This window comes from Suncus etruscus, chromosome 4 (genome assembly GCF_024139225.1).
Source record: "Suncus etruscus isolate mSunEtr1 chromosome 4, mSunEtr1.pri.cur, whole genome shotgun sequence".
Taxonomy (NCBI): Eukaryota; Metazoa; Chordata; class Mammalia; order Eulipotyphla; family Soricidae; genus Suncus; species Suncus etruscus.
In genome coordinates this window covers 144,019,475-144,041,425 of record NC_064851.1, presented here as the reverse complement: position 1 = coordinate 144,041,425, position 21,951 = coordinate 144,019,475, and the positions used below count along the sequence as shown (strand labels likewise).

Here is a 21,951-nt window from a genome sequence, read left to right as displayed (position 1 = left end):
TCCCTGAATAATGCTTGTGGCTTCTGGAACATTGTGGTAGTGATATTTCTCAGGTTTACTTTCTTGAATATAATTTAGAGAAAGATTATCTGCTAATTTCCCAAGAGGCAAAAGTAAATGACCTATATAACCATACAGAGAGATTTTTTTGATAATGTAGTAGCAAAAACTTGAATTCAAAATTAGAATTAAAAATCTCTTTTAACCTGCATCCTAAAACTTAGCTTATTTGAAAACAGTGACATCAACAGTTCATGTGTTTCCTTGGACCTGATTTGGCCTCTGTTATATCCAAATCCACTTCATATGCTGAATTATAACATTACCATTTTAGTGGTTTTACTGGTAACAGAGGTGCTCCTGCTTTTTTTAAGCTAGCAGCACACCGCCATATTGAAAAGTCTAATTTTGATCCTTGAAACCTCTACTGTAAGGGATACAGAGGGGTAAAAAAGACTGTGGGAGAGAAAAAAAAAGGTGGGGAGCCCTACAACAACTAGTGGTCTATTTTATGCAATTAAAATCTTATTTCTGACAAGTGGCTAGAATAAACAAGGAATTGGTGCTGGTGCAATGCACTCAGATTTTAACTTCTAAACACCCTCTTTATCATAGTTGAAGTCATACAAATGGGTTGGCAAACCTGTTTCCCCTTTCAAAGCCAGTTTTACATTGAGTGCCAATATCACAGATGCCAACTGGTAGAAAACTAGGACAATCTGGTACCATAATCAGCTGGCCCTTTGGGGCACATCATTACAAACCTGTTTCAAAACATGCATTTATTCAATCTTTGCCATTCCAGCTTCATTGCAGCTCATATTTTCCCACAGTTCCTTCTATCTAGAAAAGCCCTCTTTTCTCTTGCAACTCCAAATCTAAGAAGTTCATAGACTGATAACCCGAGTGTGGATTCACAGGAGACCGTAGAACCCTCTTCTACTTCAGAGAGCTTGTACATTTCCCCATGAACATATTCAATATAAAATTCAGCTTCTACAACCAGAGATCCTCTCTGGTTGTTAATGAAGGCTGAATCCCCAAATGCAGGAAAGCTGCCTTTTATTTTTATCCCCCATTTAAAGCCAATGTCCTGAAGCTGGCTGCTGCTGTCTCAGGAGAGAAAGTGAACTAGAGTCCATTTTGCCTGCTGTAGTTGAAGTCAGCTTCATCAAGCTGAGATTCCGTAATGCTTGAGAGTTTCGTATGTGTCCTCCCAATTTCTTCCAGAGCACAGGCCAGGGAGTCAAGATCACCATCGTGCTGATGACGAGCTTCCCACAGGTTCAAAATGACAGCAGAAGGGCTACTTTGTGTAGCAAAATAAGATAAATTCCTAAATGGAGTTAAAAAGAATAACAAAAATGAAATTGGAAGTAAAGGATCAAATTTTAAAATCACAGTAAGGAATTAAAAATATAGCCGTGGTAAAAAAATTCCCTTGAAGCAGATCTAGGGCAGTCAAGTTTACATCTCAACATTTACCATCTCCCACTCCCCATTATCCCTCCCCCCCCCCCAAAAAAAATAAAGAGTTCTCTTTCAATAGTTTATGTGATAATTCAACTCATTCCTAGGAACTAGATCTCATTCTTTTCTTTTTGCTTCCCTGATAAACATAAGGATGATTAAAGTGTTAGTGTTGATATCTCTTTCCTTCCTCAGTGGGTCCGGACACAAAATAGAATAGAAACCAACTTTTAGTAGTGTCTAAATCTCTACCTCTTACCCAGAGTCAGCAAGATAATCTATACATCACTTCAGAATTGGATCTTCTCAAAATTAATACATCAAAAATTATACCATTGCTGGTGTCCTTTTTAACAAATATCTCAGTAACTAAACTATTTTACTCCACCTCCACTAAACTATTTTTTTTTTATTTTGAGCCACACCCGGTGATGAAGAGTTACTCCTGGCTATGCACTCAGAAATCGCTCCTGGCTTGGGGGATCATATGGGACGCTGGGGAATTGAATTGCAGTCCGCCGTCCTGGGTCAGCCGCATGAAAGGCAAATGCCCTACCTCTGCGCCATTGTTCTGGCCCCACTAAACTACTTTTTGATTGTTACATGCGCCACAATATTTTTGACTTTTTCCTATCTTTTTTTTTTAATCTTATTTTTTCTATACATTCATACATTTTATATTTTATTTATAAATTAATTTTGATTTAAATCATAGTGCAAGTTGTATAGAATCTAATACTATTTGCATTTTATTTAAATTGTCAATTGCTCTGTATACACATTTTTAATTAATTGACTTTTCCCTTTGAATCATTGGCTCACATGATCTAAATTTTCAGGATAAAATGTCTATATATTCCATGCATGTAAACTTTGTCTTCTCAAAGTCACTTAAAAAACCTTAAGGAAAAAGATAACACTTAACAATTTTCTCATAGTATAATAGTGCTTATTATAATGCTCTGGCAGGTATTTATTAAATGAATTTATTAAATCAATTCTTCAGATTTGATTGCCAGAGATTTTTTCAGAAGATATAGGATCTTCATTAGAAATGAATGGTGACCTTTTGGACAACAAGTTTGTTCTAATGAACACTAAGACAACACAAAAGATTAAAGGTCACAGTTCCTCATAGGAACTTTTGTAGCAGGAAAAGAAATGTCACTACTGGTGATTTGAAAAGATTTTCTAAAGCCACTCAAGTTTGCTTATTTTGCATATGGTAAAATGTTATCTCACTGTACTGTACATATATATACATATATATATATATATATATATAATCACAAATTAACTCATATAGCAAAAATATTTGAAAGAGAAAATAAGCTCTTAAAACAAGTATAATTTATAAATAATATGCACATAAAAATTTAAATGAATCAAGTACTATTTTACCCAAAGTTCTTTGTGGGTGTTGTATTGGGACCATACCAGGGACTACTACCAGTTCTGTGCTCAAGAATAACTCCTGGCAGTGCTTAGATAATATTTGGTGCTAGGGATCTGATCAGGGGTGGCCACATACAAGACAATCACTTTGACTACCCCTTATACTATATCTCTGCCCTCAATGTAATTAAAAGACTTTAAATTTAGTTGGCTGCCAAATAGCATTAAAAATCAATCCTATACACACTTTGCACTACATTTCAATCTTAACTGAGAAATGGAGAAGGTAAATTTTAAAATTTCCCTCCTCATTTTATTTCTCTTTTCTCCCTCCCTCCATTTCTTCTTATGTGTTCCTCATCCACTCCAGTCCTCTCTGGTCCTGAAGTCAATTATTTTTATATAGATAGAAATGGAACAACAAATCATGCCTGACAGCGAAAGCATTGCTAGTTTCTCTTATTTAATATAGCCATTTTGAACACTGCCCCTTCTCTATGATTGTGTAGTCTTTTAGGGAAGTTGTTGCTTTTATATATAATATATATAAATCTATCCCACCCAGTTTTCAGGCAGAATACAAAGGAAAGAACTAGCAGAGAAAGAGACAAACTTGATATACTTGACCTAAGTAGAATTTTCTAGTGGACCAGGACCTCTAGGAGCACAGTGGCTACAAACATACATATAAAATGCAATTCATTATGCTCTCCATTTTATTTAAAAAAAATAAAGGACAGGACAAGAGAAATATATGAATTTCTCAACATTTTGTTGAGGGTTTATATTTCTATTTGCTATTGATTAACAGTAGAATAGAATCCTAGGGGAAATGCTAGGTTCCTTGTAATTTAATTCACCCCAAAGTTATATTTTATCATCAAAAGTGTACAGGGTTAAGGTATGTTCCTTTTACTCACACTGATTTGAGTCTCCAGCATTATATATGATTTTCAGAGCACCCACAGTAGTGACCCTTGAGTCAAGAGTAAACTCTAAGCATCGTTGGGTGTGACACCAAACAACATAAAGTAAAGTTATATTTTATTGAGTTCAAAGGTTGGCAGACTTTTTCTTTGAAAACCAGAGAGCAAGTGTTATGAGCAAGTGTTATGGGGCCATGTGTGGTTTCTGTAATAGTTATACAATTTTACCATGATTGTGAGAAAGAAACTCTACACAACATGTAAGTGAATGGGCTTGGCTGCATATCCATATAAGTTTATTTAGAGCCACTGAAATTTGAACACTATATACAATTGTTATGAGTCACACAACAATAAGTTTCTCCCCGCACCAATTATTTCACCATTTAAAAATCCAAAACATTCTTTTATTGGGCTATAGAGAAACAGGTGCTGAGTCAGATTTAGCTTATAAGTTACAGAGATGAGTTGTCTGATGCTGTTTTATAATGCAAATGTGTCTTAGAGGTAGGAGTCATGTGAGTGATTATACTGAAATATTTTGTTTTCTGCTACTTTGAAAATAAGATCCTAGAGAGTCAAAGTTGTTAATCTGCTGGCTATGTATTCTGCCTCAAGCACTATGAGAGCTTTATTCTGGATAAATGTTTTGGGATCTTTGACATTTCAAGAAATGACAGGGAGACATGGTTATGTAAATACAACAATAAAACTTAGGAGAAGCATAAATAAGTTTTGGAGGTTGTCATGAATCTTTGACCACTTAAAATATTTATGAATCATGGTGGTGGGGAAGGATTACAAGTGCCTTCCTTTCTTTGCCTAAAGAAAGGAACTAAGCTAGAGAATGACACATGCTAGCTAGCCACATGATTCTGGAAAATTCAAAAATTTATGAATTTGTAGACTTGACACATAGGACTAAAATAAACTAAATGATTAAGAGAGGCAAAGCTGTAAATCTCATTTGGCACAAATCTGAACATATAGAGATAAGGAGAGGGGTAAGGAGCACAGCAGGTAAGGCATTTGCCTTGCATGCAGCCCATCCAGGTTCAATCCCCAGCATTCTGTATAGTTCTCTAAACCTGCCGGGAGCAATTTTTGAGTGCAGAGCCAGGAGTAACCCATGAGTGCCCTCAGGTGTGTCTCCCCCCCAAAAAAAAAACAAAGAAAAAATAAACAAATAAGTAAAATATGATTCTAAGATGTATTATTTATTCTTTGTGCAAACACATTAATCAGAAAGCAACAAATCCCTCATCTCACTTAATTTTATACATGTATGAGATTATTATTGTTATTTTAAAGGATATAACGCTTTGTGATAAATTAGCATCCTATTAAACTACATTTAGTTATCTACCATAATTTTGTACCAGAATTGGTACATTAAGACCCTGAAATCCTCATAGGTTGTTACTCAAAGATAGCAGAATGTTTTTGAGAATTATTTCAATCCTTATACATATCAAATGCATTATAATTTTTAAAATATTGGTATACCATATATCTAATTGATTATCTCCACATCACTCTTTTAAAATCATTTTGATCCTAATCTATGTGACGATATTTCCCTTCATATTCATGCAGACATATTTGGATACCAACAGGTAAATGCATACACAATTTAGGAAACATTGTTAGTACAAAAAAATAGAATTCTTATCAATAATTACCTGAGTGTTTGATTTCATTTTTTTATTTTTTAATAAAATGTGAATTTTAGCAAAAATAACAGTCCCAAATATTCTGGTGTATACCTCAAAATAAACTTTGAGGTGCTTCAAATTGTTACTTGTTTCAGTGCTTCAAGTAAATATTTTTGTATGCAATGAACTTCAGGGAACCATTGTCAACCTTGTAAAATTCTTACCATTGAGATTAAACATTAATTATTTTGTATTTTAGACCACGCCTGGCTGTACTCAGTGCTTAGTTCTGGCGATACTCAGGGTAACCATATGGGTTGCCAGATCAAATCTAGGTCAGTTATGAGCAAATAATCTACCTATCCAAAGAATTATCTCTCCAGTCTTCAAAATTATAAGCATGCTTACCTGGTTTTCACTCACCTGAGTTCCTGAGGATTTTGCTTTATTGCAATGTTTAATTTTACCTTTTTTGTTGTTGTTATTCATTACTTTATTTAAACATTGTGATATAAGTTTGTTTATACAATTGTATTTTATTTCAGATACAAAGTTATTCATGACTGAGTCTCAGTCACACAATATACAACACCCTTCACCAGTGCAAATGTCCCACCACCAGTGTCCCTAGTTTCCTTCCCACCCTCCCCCATGCCTGCCTATGGGGCAGATAGTTTTCTTCACTCTCTTACTCTCAAATCCTTTATTCCCCTCCCAGACTTTAAACACTGTGGTTTAAAAATATCATTAGTGAGGGGGATTATGCCTATCTTTAATTTTATCTTTTGAGACTTCTTTATTACTATTACCTATACTCAATTAAAATACCAGGTATTTTGTAGATGCAAGAGTAGAACTGAGAACCTGGAGATTCCTTTGCAATTCCACTAGACAATGGTTATTAGACTAATGCTTATGTATCCAAAACAGATTTTCATAGAATCTTAAATTTAAAATTCATTTTTCAATGAATGACCATGTTAATCCAATAATAACATTTGGTTAGATTTGAGAAATACTGGAAATAGGTACTATACATTTTTTCTTTTTTTTAGTTCCTATATTGGAGAACTGAACTATAATCATAATTTACCATAATGTGTTTATTGCAATCACACAGGGTAATTTTTTATCAAAATTGATTGGGTGTTTATTCAGTATGACTTTTAAACCAGTATTTAAATGCAAATACATTAGAGAATTCCAAATTCTAAATTTTTTGGCTAACAAAGCACTGTACCTTAGCCTGGAAAAATTAGCACTAATGAGTTATCAAGGGCATGCTGCCCAGATAGCTGAGGTCATTCTGCATCTGAGTTCAAACTTCCATCAAATAGTGTCTGATCATAAGAAAATCCCTTACATTTATGTTTCCAGATGAATGTATTTCAAGTGCTCAAAATCATGCTATTAGAAGACCATTGTGCTAGTTCAAAGCTCTAAGTTATTGGGGGTTTCTTTTTGTTTGTTTGTTTTGTTTTGCGGGGGGCACATATCCAGTGGTGTGCAGGGCTTACCCATGGCTCTGCACTCAGGGATTATTCCTGACAGGGCTTAGAAGCGCTTTCATATTTGTTGCTAGGGATAGAAATCAGGTTGGCTGCATGCAAAGCAAGCATCCTGCCTGTGGTACTCTCTCTAGCTCCCAAATCTGTAAGTTCCTCCTATCACTAATTATGAGAATAGATTTCTTCCTCCCTCCCTCCCTTCTTCCCTCCCTCCCTCCCTTCCTCCCTCACTCCCTCCTTCCTTCCTCCTTCCGTCTTCCTTTCTTCCTTCCTCCTTCCTTCCTTCCTTCCTTCCTTCCTTCCTTCCTTCCTTCCTTCCTTCCTTCCTTCCTTCCTTCCTTCCTTCCTTCCTTCCTTCCTTCCTTCCTTCCTTCCTTCCGTCCATCCGTTTTGGGACACTTAATTGATACTTAAAGGCTACTCTCAGCTCAGTGCTTAGATGTTGCTCCTAGCAGTACTCAGAGGACCATGTGGGGTCAGGAATTGAGCCATAGCTTCCGGAAGGCAAATCATGTGTTACAACCCATTCAGCTATATATTTTTAGCCCAAGATTACCTTTAAAATATAGTATAATATGCTTATCATAGAAAACTCTTCTTATTATATATGTATATAAATATATATATATGTGTGTGTGTGTGTGTGTGCCATAATTTCAATCCAATTCCACCCAATAATTCCCAGCAAGAGTACTTGCATCTGTAATTTAGGGAAAATTTATTTCTACTCTATAAATCATTGCTGTTTACATTGAATTCAACTTTAATTCTTTTAGTGATTAACAAGTATATTCAAAACTATGAATACTTTAAGGTCAGCAGTACAAAAGTGAAAACTAAGCTAAGCTGCCTATACTAAATGGAAAAACATCATTAGAAGAACAGTGAATAATTCTATCATATAGTTTCAAACAGAGAATTGGAACATAGACATAATGAAAAATATTAATATCCCAACTATCATCATAATTGTCTCTTTTAATGAAAGCCTCTTATGTGACCAAAACTAGCCCTCCATATGGTTCTTTAAATGCAAATAGAAGAGAAAAGCCATTTATACTGAACAGCAGTAATTGGGCACACCACAAGCATTTGGCCCATTCATCAAGCTTTCATCAAAAAATTTCAGCTTCAATGGGTACTCAAAACATTGTAAAGCAGCTTTTAGATTAGAGAAAGTCAGTATTACATTTTCTAAAGAGTCATCATAAGAGGCACACCAATAATATAACCTCTGCCTATTGGTCCCTATGTCTTGCAATAAGAGGAAGCCGACTTGGAGAATCCTAAGAGATTGTATATGGGCAACAGAAAAGAAGACTGACATACTCAATTCCACTCTTTCTTGCCTGTAAGGGGTGCAGTGTTTCTGTGATCAATTAACTTGGTAATCATAGTCCTCTTAAAGTTTTTGTCAGTCCATTACTTGAAAGGATTTATCCTTCTTTGAAACAAGTATTAAAGCTTTGGGATATAATGTCTAGCTGCTAATTTTTAAAATTTCCCTTTTTCTTTTGCATTGTTTAACTCTTAGGCCATACCTGGGGGTGCTTGAGGATTGGGGACTTCTAGGCTCTGTAGTTGCAGAACAGAACATCTATGGGAATGAGCAGGGGACTTTGAGGTATCAGAAATTAAACCAGGGTTTCCTACATGCAAAACAAATATTCAGACTATTGAGCTGTGAGCTCTATGCCCTAGGGCCTAAGCTTCTTAAGCTGTTGGTCACATAATTTAAAAATGTTTTAAAATAAATTTCTTTATAATTTATTATTAGAAAATTCTTTGCTTTTATTTCTATTTTATATAATTATATACAAGGGGTTGTATACAATTTTTCAGGTGAAAAGGGATTGCTGGTGAGGAAAAAAATTAAGACACCCTTGTCTAGAGTAATGTTCATAGATTACCAGATGAGAAGAATATCAGTGGCAGTACCTATTTTCAATTCTTCCATTTCATTCCTTTCAGAAGAAGCCAATAGACGTTCCTCAATCTTGAAAATAAAAGGCAATGAAAACCACCAAATTTAGCCTCTACTTCTCTTTGATTTGAAGAAGAGTATGGACAAACAGGTCTCATGAAAATGAATTTTCCTTCTCAATAAACTAAGACATACACATCCTGGGATGAGAAAGATTGAGGACAAAATTTAATGTCAGCCATTTTTTTTTTCAAGAAGAAAGGCTAGAGGGTGATATCTTTTTCCCTTTCTCTTTGCAAAACACTATGTGTATTTTAACCCTGGGATATGGCAATGAGAAGGTATGGAGCCAGTGGTTGTTCTCATGACAATATGCTTCAAGAGTGGAGAAACCCTGAATCTCTTAGGCCATGGAAATTTCCTTCCTTCCCCAATACTTACTGTGCCTATACCAAAAAAAAAAAAAAAAAAAAGAAAAGAAAAAGGTGGGGTAACACCAAACCCTGCCACTGCAGCACTTTTTCTGGTTTTATTTTTTGTTTTTTGGTTTTTTTTTATATTATTTTCCTTCTCTTTTTTCTTCCACTTTTTTCTTTCTTTTCCACTTTTGTGGTTATTATTTGGTGATATTTTTTTCTTTTTTAGTAGTTGATAACAAATTTTTTCTCTTCTTTTCCTGAACCTTTTTATCTCCAACAGAACAGCATAACTTGAATCATTCAGCCTCATAAATTGAGGGGGAAAAAGAGTGATACCAAGACCAGTCATATGAACATGTAGTGTAAATAAAAGATGACCAGACTGGAACACCAAACAGAATAGATACCCAACCTATAACAAGCTATAAGGTGGAAGGTGGAGACCAGTTGCACTAGGATTCTGGGGGGTAAAGGAGGGAGATGTGGGAGACATGCTGGGAACAGGAGTGGAGGGAGGACGACATTGGTGGTGGGAATGCCTTTCATTCATTGTCACTATGTGTTGTAAATAATTCTGTGTAATGAACTTCAGTCACAATAAAAAATAAAATAAAAAAAAAACCACTATGTGTATTTTAACCACATCTCTCCTCAAAAGTCATTGAGAGGCAATAATTAAACACTTGAAGAACATTCTAATGAATTAAGAAAACATATCCTATTTGTGATGGAATTTTTTTTCAAATTATAAAAATATTCTTTTTTTTGGGGGGGGGGGTCACACCCGGCAATGTTCAGGGGTTATTCCTGGCTTTACGCTCAGAAATCGTCCCCAGCAGGCTCAGGACTATATGGGATGCCAGGATTCGAACCAATGACCTTCCACATGCAAGGCAAAAGCCCTACTGCTGTGCTATCTCTCCTGCCCCATAAAAATATTCTTAAGCAGGGACTTGAACAATAACACAGTGGGTAAATTGCTTGCTTTTTATATGGTTGACCCAGGTTCAATTCTTGTCACTCCACATAGTCACCCTGAGTGGGGGGCAGGAGTAAGCCTGTGTACAGCTGAGTGTGCCCTGCCTGCCCCTCCAAAAAAAATTCAAACATATTGATACTTGCTTTTTCAGTACTAACTTAGACAGAATTTATGAAATGGATTATCTTGGACATAAAGGGTTTTTCCTATGCCTATTTTTTCTGAGAACTGTGCTAGCAAAAGGAAGTGAACCTTTTTCTCTAAGGACTAGCACACATGTAGTTATCTATAAGGAACACAATGCTCCTTATCATCACCCTTTAAAGCTATTTTTATTGGAGGGAAATAAAAACTTTTCACTATCACCTTACAGGTGGACTCTTGCTGCTTTTAAAACCTGTATATTGTGTTTGTGATTAAACTTGTCCCAGATCTGTTTGCAGCTTCATTTTAATAGGAATTATCCCAAGTCATTGAGTTTGGAGCAGGAGAATTAAAGCATCCAGCATATTGCTTCAGTGTAAGAAGTCTTCACATTTCAAACCCAGTCTAAGTCTGATTTGGTTTCATCTTATTTTGTCTTCAACAACCTATGTAATGCAAGCACTTTGGTGTTCATTCTCTGTTGAAGAGTTATAAAGAATTGTTTTTGTTGGTGGTTGTGATGGTTTGAATTTTTTTTGGAAGGGTGGGGTATGGACCTTCACTTCCAGGCAAAGGCTAGGATACTTAAATATTGCAGAACCAAGGACATTTAAAGATAGATTAATAAGCTTCCCAGTGACCTCCCTCTATCCTTTCCCTCTGCCTCTGGCCATTTCTCTGTGCCTTTGCAAGCAATTAAGAGGGTGGATGGGGGAATAAAAGGCCATGACCTCTCTGTGAGATGATTCTGCTTCTCATTAGAGGTCCCATTAGAAGATTTTGGTACAAAAACAAGTTAGCATAGCACTGGTGATCAAGCATGAGGTTTGAACAATTTCATATGCTCTTAATTTCCACACTAACACCCATGAACACAGCATTCAAAATACACTTGAACTATTTTAATCAGCTGGTTAAAAAGAAATATGATTCCCTGACAATGCTTACAAATTTCTAAACAAATTTCCTATTGTGAAAAGCTGTTAATATCACGTAATTTATCTGACTTTTCATTTTGAATCCTTTCTTCCATCCAGGCTGCTTCCTTTTTACTCATTCTCCCATATCTCCTGCATTTTATCCTCTACCTGTTTCCATAGCAACTTGGTCAAGCTGGGTATGTTTTCACAAAGGTTTCTGGAATATGAAAATCATGAGGCCTTACAGAAGAATGAATTATTGGTAGAATTTCAGGTACTATCTTAGACCTGAAAGAAAAGGCAGGAATTCTTCATAATGTCTGTCATGTAATACTTTTTTTGAAACTAACTTTTAAAGTCCTTTGATGCTTATTCATATCAATTTTATTTGAAGGTGAGTTTTTAAGGTCCAGCAAAAATCCATGGCATTATTGCAAGAAAGCTGTATTACCTCTCCCGAAGTAGATGGTACTATACTAGTGAATATTATAGTAATTAAAAAATTAAAAAGGTCAGAGATTTAGTACAGCAGAGCTCAAAGTACCATTGGGTGTGGCTTACCCCAATTATTAAAAAGTAAAATACAAACTGTTGTCAAAGCTTAACATATGTGAATACTTCTAGATAAAGCAGTTGGTTTTAATATTATTAAATTAGTTAAATCTTTAGCAATGCTTTCTACTATTTCCTCCTATGTGATGATCTGTTAGCCCTAAGCCTACTACAATCACAGGTGGCCAGGAGCATTGATGTGGAGAGCGACTGCAGCTGAATTAACTGAATAAATATTCGATCTGCACAATAGACTCCAAGTAATAGTCAAAACTTGTTCTCAGGATCTATAATTGCAACTGTTACCTCTGAATTTTTATTTTGCTATGCAATGTCGCTTTTTTAGCAGGATCCATATGTCATGCAAGTTGCAAAACCACCTGTGTTTGCTATCTAACAGCAAAGACCTCTGACATTTCTCACATTCTAACCAAATGCTATGTCTCTAATAATATTCCATGCCTATCCTCTCTTATTCTCAACTCAGTATAAATTGGTTTGGCAAAAAAAGGCAGATCGTTATCAATGACATTTGCATTTACCAAAATGAGGATAAAAAAATGTATACACTCACAGTAAATAGTGTTACCTTCTAATTTCAATGAAAACTCATCATGATTTTAGTGGAGTAGCTTTACATACAAAAATAACATTTCTTAGAAATTGAAAAGGCAAAGGAAATCCAGGCAAAGGTGGTATTATCAAATACATATCTCTGAACAGAGATGCTGATTATGTGAGTTTTGTAATTAAACATGTGATTGAGCATCTCGCTCTTATGAATCAAGAGTTGATGAAATCTTAAAATTATGCACAGTTTTCTTATTTAATAGCATTGGCAATTTACAATGGTAGATGTCTGTATTTGAGCATACACTTGATGATCAATTCCTTACTGTATATCATTTTAACCAGAAGAAGTGCCATTTGTTTGGAACTGTGCACTAGGAAGTTATCCCGGTCACATATGAAAATCCCCTTTATCTTGATCACTTCTTTCTTCCCATAAAGGAGAAGACATATTTTTGTATAGTAATATAAACATAAAGGCAATTTTGTTCATTTCTATAAAACGAGAATGAGATTTAGTTGACATGTTGCAAAGCAGTTTCAATAATTTTTATTTTGTTCTGCTTACTAAATGCCTTGGTGATCATAGTGGTTTCCAAAAAAGGATCCCAGAGACTAGGGTAGCTCAGAGGACTGATACACATGCCTGCCATACTGAAAGCCCTAGGTTCTACTTCCAATATGGCATAGCATTCCCTACTTGCCTCAGTTTTGACATTGGTTCCACCAAGATTATTAGAGTGACATTGGTGGGTCTGAATTGGATAGAGTACTACACTGTCAAACCTGAACTACCAGGCTGGGCTGAACATTATCAGGAGTGTAAAGTCGCCAAGTACCACTGGAGATTCCCTTCCCCCAAAAAAAGACCAAACCAAATAAATGGATGCCATCCTGCCTTTCTGCACTGAAAGACTAGTATGCATGGCTCAATAAGCCATATCTACAAAGGTTATTATGTTGGCAGTCACAAAGTACTATGGAAGTTTCATTAAACAAGAGCTGGTTTCTTTAAACTAGAAGTTATCTAACTGCACTGTAGACCAAATACACTTCATTTCCTGTTTTTAAATTAATATAATTGGAACTCAGATATGCTTATTCATTAATGTATTCTCTCTGGCTGCTTTCATATTAGAGAAGCCAGCTGAGTAATTGTTGAGTAGTTGCAACCAATTTCATATGGCATCTAAACTATTTATTATCAGGTTCTTTAACGGAAAAAAAAAAAGGATGTTGACTTGTAGGTTAAATCATTCTTAGTCTGCAGATTATTTAAGAGTTAAATTAAACTATAAAGTGAAAGTTTGGGAATGTCACTAACTGGAGTTAAATATATTTACTAAAAAAATATATTTACTAAGATTGAAAGTTGAGAGTAGATTAGATGTATTCAATTATTCTATTTTACTAGTAATTGTAAAAATTTCCAATGAAGTAACATTTATTGAAAGTAAACATTTACAGGGTACAGTATTATAAACTTCATGATGTAAGATCTTTGAATTTCTATGCAAGGAAAGACAGTTTGTCTTGGAGTAAGAGTTTTTTTTTTGTTTTGTTTTTGGTTTTTGGGCCACACCCGGCGGTGCTCAGGGGTTACTCCTGGCTGTCTGCTCAGAAATAGCTCCTGGCAGGCACGGGGGACCATATGGGACACCGGGATTCGAACCAACCACCTTTGGTTCTGGATCGGCTGCTTGCAAGGCAAACACCGCTGTGCTATCTCTCCGGGCCCTGGAGTAAGAGTTTTGAAAAAAGACACCAAGCATATAGTCACATAAAGCATCAACATTTTATAGCCCTAGATTCTGAAGTATCACCAGAATCCAGACACACAAGGTGGCCAAATTTAGTCTCCAGTTTGAAATATATTTTCCATATTGTGCAATGATAAAAACTGAAGAACATGTAGAAATATTTTTCTCATATATATCTTATATATCAGTTTATGCAGAATAAAATAGAGCAAGGTGGCAATAACTATATGTTCCCTCATAAATTAATGATAGAATCCTTAGGGCTATAGATATTTTATGGCAATTACTTTCTTGTTAATGGAAAATTAAAACCACAAGCTCATTACTAGAATGAATTACAAAGATAATGTAGTCCCAAATCCATGAATTGCAATTGTGGAAAAACAAGCATAGAATGGTAAATCATGTATTTAGACAGACTGAGATGAGTTACATACAGTACTAGGGCCATTTTGCAGGACTGTGAATCTCTGCTTAATATGCTCTCTCTTTATATATATTTTATCATTTATTTTTATATTTTATAAAAATATGTATATTTTTAAATCAAACTCAGTTCTCTAGGTTAGTTTTATGTTCTTGTCCTTATGTGGATCAGAAAATGAACTTGATATATTCATGGTTTTCATGAGTTCATAAGTTAAAAGGAGACATCTTATTTTTCAGCAAAGTGCTTAGGTAATATTTAACATAATCTCCTGCACCTTTGGCACAGCATCCATATCTGTATTTTTTCATTTACAGTATCTCCCTTATCAAAAATCTAACTATTCTTTTCAGCCTTGTCTATATAAGTTCATTTTTCTCTTGCTGCAGTACTTTCTCCCTTGATGTTTTTTTCTGAGCTCAACTGCTTTTTAGTTAGACCCTTCATTCGTGAATTCTGGATCCCATTTGAAAAAGGGAGAGGGACTCTATCCTTTCTTGGCAGACATAATCCCTCCCTTTCAGAGAAGAAAGAGTCAGGTAAAATGTAAAAAATAAAGAACAAAAAAAAGAAAATGACACAATAAGTCAAAGAATAAGAAAATAGGCTTCGGCTCAAAAGGAAAAATATATTATATCAAAGTGAAAGAAAATAAAATAATTCTGGCAAAACTTGCTCTCTAGTTTATTCTTTCTGAGGATGCAAGAGGATAGGAAGAAGGGAGATACATGTGCCCTGATTGTTATTCCTCAAGCCAAGCCCAAACTGCTGGCCTTATCAGTGTTATTGCAGATAACGTCACCCTGCCTATTTTCATCCAAAGTAATAAAGTTCTTTATGACTCTCACTTCTCCTTACTCAACTATAATGTTAGCATAGTAGTGGAGATGGTAGTTTAAGCAGCACACTCTGTCTTGCAGTTTAGACAACCCTATGATTATTTAATGACCTCTGTCTTTATATTTGAGAGATTGCATCAACTATTTTGCAGGTTCATCAGGTTAAGTATGTGCCCAAGAAAAATTAAGTGATGGTGAATATTATCTGATGATGGGTGGAAGGTATAAAGATACTGCTTCTCTTTGACACCGGTTGAAGGCAAATCCTAAAACAATGAGTTGGAAAAGGCAATACTTCCATGTGGTGGTTCAATGAACAAACCCAGGATTACAGTAAGATTTTTCCATGTCTCTCAAAAAAAAATGTGGTGGAAGGTAATACAGTATGTAGAGTTATAGTCATTCTCTTTTACGACTCATGTGGCCAGAATTTACCTGAGTATACTATAGAGAATTATGAGCACTAGGAAACAACATGAAACATTCCTTTTCTTTTTACTTTTCAAAGATTCTTTTAATAAAATTCTCTTGCAGAAGTTGCGCCATTACCTGTTGATGCTGTTTTTCTGTGCTAACATCTGCCAGTCTTTGCCTTTGGCATTGGGAGTATCAAATGTAGCACAAATCCTCTGTCTGATGGAGTAGGGGATTTTGAAGGCTTTGGGGCCAGTCTGTGCAGGAAAATTGCTGTCCTCTTGTGAAAAAAAGGTGATAGTTTCTCTTTCACTCTATAAACAAAATAAGTAAAGCATCATCAGATCCAACTGAAGACAAAGAATGACTTAGAGTTCTATTCTTTTCCCAGAAAAAAATCTGTTAGTAAACATGCATATAGTATTTTCCTATTATGACTGAGTAAAATATATAGATGGTTTCCTCTCAATTCTAAAATAGCAAATAACTTCTTTTGAATAGTGGTTCATCTATGGGTGATAGGTATCAGCCACTTCTTCCATGAGAGACACACTTAACAATATTCTATATCAAAGAGGTATTTATTAAATTTTGGGTGGACTCCTGCTCAATATTATTATAATCAGTCAGAAGACATTATCAAATGGAAGAAATTCAGTCCAATGAAAGAAATGATCATTAAAATGTAAAAAGTAAACTAAAGGGGCTGACCAAAATGTTGATGGGAATGAACTTGTCAGGAAATCTGCAAAAAATGAACTGGTTCTAAGTTCATTTTCTGAAAGTATGTAATATCTGTATACAACAAGTTGTGTAATCCAATAGTAACTATTTTAACTTCAGAATTAAATTACCTTGATAAAATAAGAGCCATAAGAGTCAGTGGCAAGATCTTTAGCATTCTGGAGCGGTGCAAGTAGGAAAATGTAAGTCTTTTGTCCTGTACTCTGCTTCTGATTTGAGCATTTAATATAGATTTGCTTTTTTAATACATCATAGCAATTAGTAATATCCAACAAAAAATCACAAAGATATTGATCAGACACGAGTGGGTGCTTCTGTTTATGTAGAAATATAGAATGTTAAACTCTAAATAGTATTTGACTGATAAATAACTCCTGTGATTATATGTTGTTACTGACAAAGGGTATTCTTCAGATGTAATTAGGGTCAAGTTAATTGATCATGCCCTGGTCAGAAGAGAATTCACTGCATGACCTGACCTAACCAAGTGACCCTTAAAGAGAAGAGAGCCAAGTTTTATCTGTAAGCACATCTCCTGTTAGCCTAGAACAAAAGAACTGCTTTGTTCTCTATAGATAAGACCAGGTGGCAAGAACCTAAGGGTGCCCTTCTGTTAGGTTACACCTTATTTTACCCAAAGATCATCAATGATTTTTTTGTATCTGCTTGTTTACAACTTGGTTTCACCCAAAACCAGGATCTTCCCTGGTTCCTTTGTTTCTATTTGTTTACAATTTGGTTTTATCCCCAAACAGAGATTTTCTTACTTGTTAACCTGGGTGGAACTGGCTCAGGATAGCCTGAGCTATCTGTCCATACATTGTCCTTACTGCCCCACTCCGGGATGATCTCTGTATTCAATAAAAATGGCAGTACGGGCAGGCAGCTGGGTGGAGATAGGTCGAAGACTGCCATTCTATGCGTATTTCACCCTCAGCCTGGTCATGTGTGACCCTGATTCATATCTCATTGGAGATATGATTTTACATTCTTTCTAGGAGTTGAGAGCCCCCCAGCATTTCAATCCTATTCACTTATTTTAACAAGGAATTGATTTGTCTTATCAACTTGGATGAATACATATGAAAAAGAACTCTGAGTTCCAGATGAGAATGTGTCCTTGGCCACCACCCTGATTCTAGCCTTAAGTTATACTAAATAGAGATTATGTCAATACTGGGCTTTAGATTAAAAATAGATAGAATGATAGACAACTTATTTTCTTCTTCAAAATGTATATACTATCATTATTTTTATAGCAGAATAACACAAATAAAAAGGATATAATTTGAGACTGGGTGTAAGATCTTGTTTGAACTGTTTGAACTCTCAGAAGCATTCCTTCATAGTAATACTGTGCCTTTCTTTTTGTGTTTTCATTAAATAATATACCCTTTCCCCAAATGGACCCATGAGTTTTTCCGATGCATTATCTTTTCTTCTGGTTAATTTTACCATTTGTTTTTCTGATTGTAGCTAATATTGCAGACATAGTTAAATGCCAATGTTTATGATTTTGATACGTAAAGTTATTACACATTCACTATTTGCAAGGTGCCCATACCCTCTTATCACTTCCTATGTCACATCTATTCTTCCTCTTTTCTCCCTTTCCCTTTCTCTCATTGTTTATTAATTTGTTTTGCAATCAGTAATTACAGTATTTGCTACATCCCTTTGTTTTACTTCTCTATATACCATAAATGAGTAAGATCATCTGGTATATGCCTATCCTCTTACTCCACTTAAAATGATGTTTTCTAGTACCATCCAAGTTTCAGAAAACTGAAATTTTTCATCTTTTCTAATTATTTGTGTAATATCCTATTGTATATATACACAACTACTTTAGACAGTCGCCTGTTAAACATTTGTGTTTTTTCCATATCGTTGCTGTTGTACTTAGCAATAAAATGAATACAGGTTTTCATATACCTTTTCAAGTTAATGAGATTAAATTCTTGGGAGTAAAAAGGTTTATATCTTGCATTTCTGTAACCATCTCCACAGTTACATTTTGAGAGCTGTGGTGGAAACAATGTCTTAAACTAGCTATTTCCTAAAGGATTTCTCAGAGAATGTTTCAAAGATTGAGGTCACATGATAGAAACAAAAACAAAACAAAACGTTTGACAGTTGTGTGTGCTTCCCAGTTATTCCAAGTACATATTGCATATCAGGAATACTCTAGTATACTTGGCTTTGTTCTAATCGCTAGAATGCTTACAACAATACATATCAAAGTTCTTCAAATATTTAAGCTTATCTTGGTACAATAGGAAAAGCACTTTTTTTTAGATGAGAAACACCTCATTTGGCGTATATTGGTGTGTATATATATATATATATATATATATATATATATATATATATATATACTTTGTAGTTTAGTGATCTTAAATACTATAAATTTTTCATGTCAGTTTCATGAGTCTTTTTAGTATTTTTGACTGCATAGAGATTGTGAAGATTAAAAGTCATCATGCAGAAGCATAATTGAGAGCAGACTTGTTACCCTAATACCTATAGCAGTATTCATTTCACTACATACACTACTATAAAAATAGTGCCATGAAATACAGAGTAGGGGAGTTAAGAAAAAATGTATCAAATGATATCAATATCATGCTTCAGTAATTAAAAACAGAAAAGACTTCATGGAGGAGTTATTGGAATTAGCCTTAAAACAATAGACAAATCTTGACAAGGTAGAAATCAAGTGAATAAAAGGTAATTTCAGGCAGAGTGATCAAATTGTGATATTTTAGATGGTTATAAAATGTACCAACTTAAGTATAAAATTGTTTACAAGAAACCTAAATTTTATCGTGGTATAAATTTTTCTAGTTTTTTAGAATGTGAAAGAAGATGAATAGCTTGCATAAGTATTTCTTGACTTAAGGGAAGAATGATGTTCTTTAAATGGATATAAGGCAATAGAGAGAAAACTATTTCTAGATAAGATGGTAGTTATTGTAAAAATGGTGATAACTTGGGAAAAATGGCTTAATAATAAAACTAAAAAAATACTAACGGTATCCATACTAGAGGAGTGCTATAGATAGAATACTTGCTGCTTGAAGTTCTCATGGTTATGAATGAACCATGTGTACAAGTTCTGTTGGCAGAAATAAAAATCCTGCCAGTTTTACTGTTGGCAGAAGACAGATCACACTGATACGTGCTATCTTCAAATATCTGGACAGAGTAGTTTAATTTGAAGATAAAATAATATTGTATAAGATTAAATCTAAAAAATACATGTTTAATAGACATCAGTTAGTGAGCTTCATGTCTACAGAAATCTTTACATTAAAATAATTTCAATGCATAATATCATACAGTTTATAAGATTGATGCTCAGCCTTCTGAGCTAAGAAAGCAACTTCTGATGCATTCTAAAAGACAGCTAAGCCAAGTAATAAGAATCCTGTAGATACATCACATTTTCTGATTGTTTAAATTTAATATGCAGAGGAATAGTAGATTCTCATGCTCTGCACATTTGAGATAAGCGCTTGCTACCTGGATAGCTTGGGAGTTGTAAATCAATGAGAAACTTCCAATATTCTGTCCATTTTGTAACAGACAAATCATGCTCTAACCTTCACCATTTTTGGAAGAAAGATAAGAGAAATGCTTGAAGGGAAAATTGCCATGTGCAAGATTCTCATTTAAGTTGTTTTTACAGAATAAAATAGATTATTTAATAATTTACATCAATATAGAATAATGAAATAAATTACTTAAGGATTTATTCCATTTCTTTAATATTAAAAATTCCTTCAATTTACACTTTATAGATTGTTTTATTAGAGTATAAATTGATAGTAACTATTACTGAGTTGTGTTAAATTGAAGGGAATGACCCGTTTGTAAAGATTGACACAATAATGGCCACTCTAAAGAACAGAAAAAAGTATATTATCTATATCACAAAAATAATTCTTCAGTGCGTGAGTGATCTGTCTGACTGTATTGACTGTATTTATTTTGCAAACTACTTAGGTGAGAAGCATGAACAAATATGATAGACATACATATAACATAAAAGCTTTAATTCCTTCAAGAGGATGAACACCATAGTAAATTATATATTTATATCTTATTTTATATATTGTGTGCATTACATGCATATATTCATATTAATACATATATATTTATTTTAAAGTCTTATTGTTAAATTAATAAAATATGGACACAAATACAGTCCACTAAAGGAGAGTATGAGCAATGAACCTAAGTGATGCAGCACATTATTTTAGATTGTGGCAAACACTAAAAAAAAAACAGATCAAAAAAAAAAAACACTTCAGCCATATACTTTCAATGACTAAACTGTTACTATTTATTAAAATAATCAAATGCAGGCAATTCTAGCCTATTGGCGATGGTGTAGGATTCATTTAAATGATTAATCAAATAAGTCAAATTATTCCTAACTCACTGATTTAGAGTCAAACCTAGAATGTATATTGCATCTTCCTTAGGTTATTACAATTTGCCAGTAAATTACCCATATGGTACCCCATACACTGCCTGGAGGCCTTCTAACACCTCAAGGTAGTCCAATTAGTTCCCAGCTCCAGAGTCTGAGCAGTACAGCAATCTTCAGCCCTCACACTGAACCTGCTGACATATTTGACTTAAGAATTGCAGGGTGGGACTCAGGACATCTTTCCATGAGTACCACTTAGGAGGGACCCTCTAAAAATTTGAAAATTAACTGTAGAATTAAAAAAGATTGTGGGGTCAAATTCAGTACAGCAGGTAAGTTGCTTGCCTTTGCAGAGTTAACTCAAATTTAATCCCCAGCACCTTCTATTGTCTCCTGAGCACCACCAGGAGTAATTTCTGAGTTTAGAGCCAGAATAAGTCTTGAGCTTTGATAGAAGTAGCCAAAAAAAAAAACAACAAAAGGAGAAAATTATGTATTTTAACTCATCTTCCTTGTATGTAATTTGAGAATTCTTTTAATCAAGAAGCAAATGTATCAAGATATTCAAATTATATTAAATTCTGTTTATATATTTATAATAGAAAAAGAAGTTTATAATATATTAATGCCTTAGAAATACTTTTAAACTTTCAATTCTTGGGTTGGGGGTAAGGGAAATTTGGATGATAGTCAATAGTGCTCAGCTCTGACTCCTGGCTCTGTGTTCAGGAAGCACTCCCAGTGGTGCTAAGGGACCAGATGTGGTGCTGGGGAAAGAACTGAGATTGACTGAATACAAGGTAACCTCTGTAGTATCTCTCTTGCTCCATTAAATTATGTGTGTTTTTTTCTTTTTTTTGGTTGACA

At 34.5% G+C, this 21,951-nt stretch overlaps 1 protein-coding gene across 1 annotated transcript in view; it reads right to left on the bottom strand.

Annotated features, from left to right (window-relative positions):
• Positions 1 to 763: 763 nt before the first annotated feature.
• UNC5D (unc-5 netrin receptor D) overlaps positions 764 to 21,951 on the bottom strand; it is a 639,701-nt gene continuing 618,513 nt past the window's right edge. The window contains 2 exon segments of the mRNA XM_049771507.1: positions 764 to 1,336; positions 16,038 to 16,216. Of these exon segments, the coding sequence (XP_049627464.1) occupies positions 1,132 to 1,336; positions 16,038 to 16,216 (384 nt within the window). The 3' untranslated portion in view covers positions 764 to 1,131.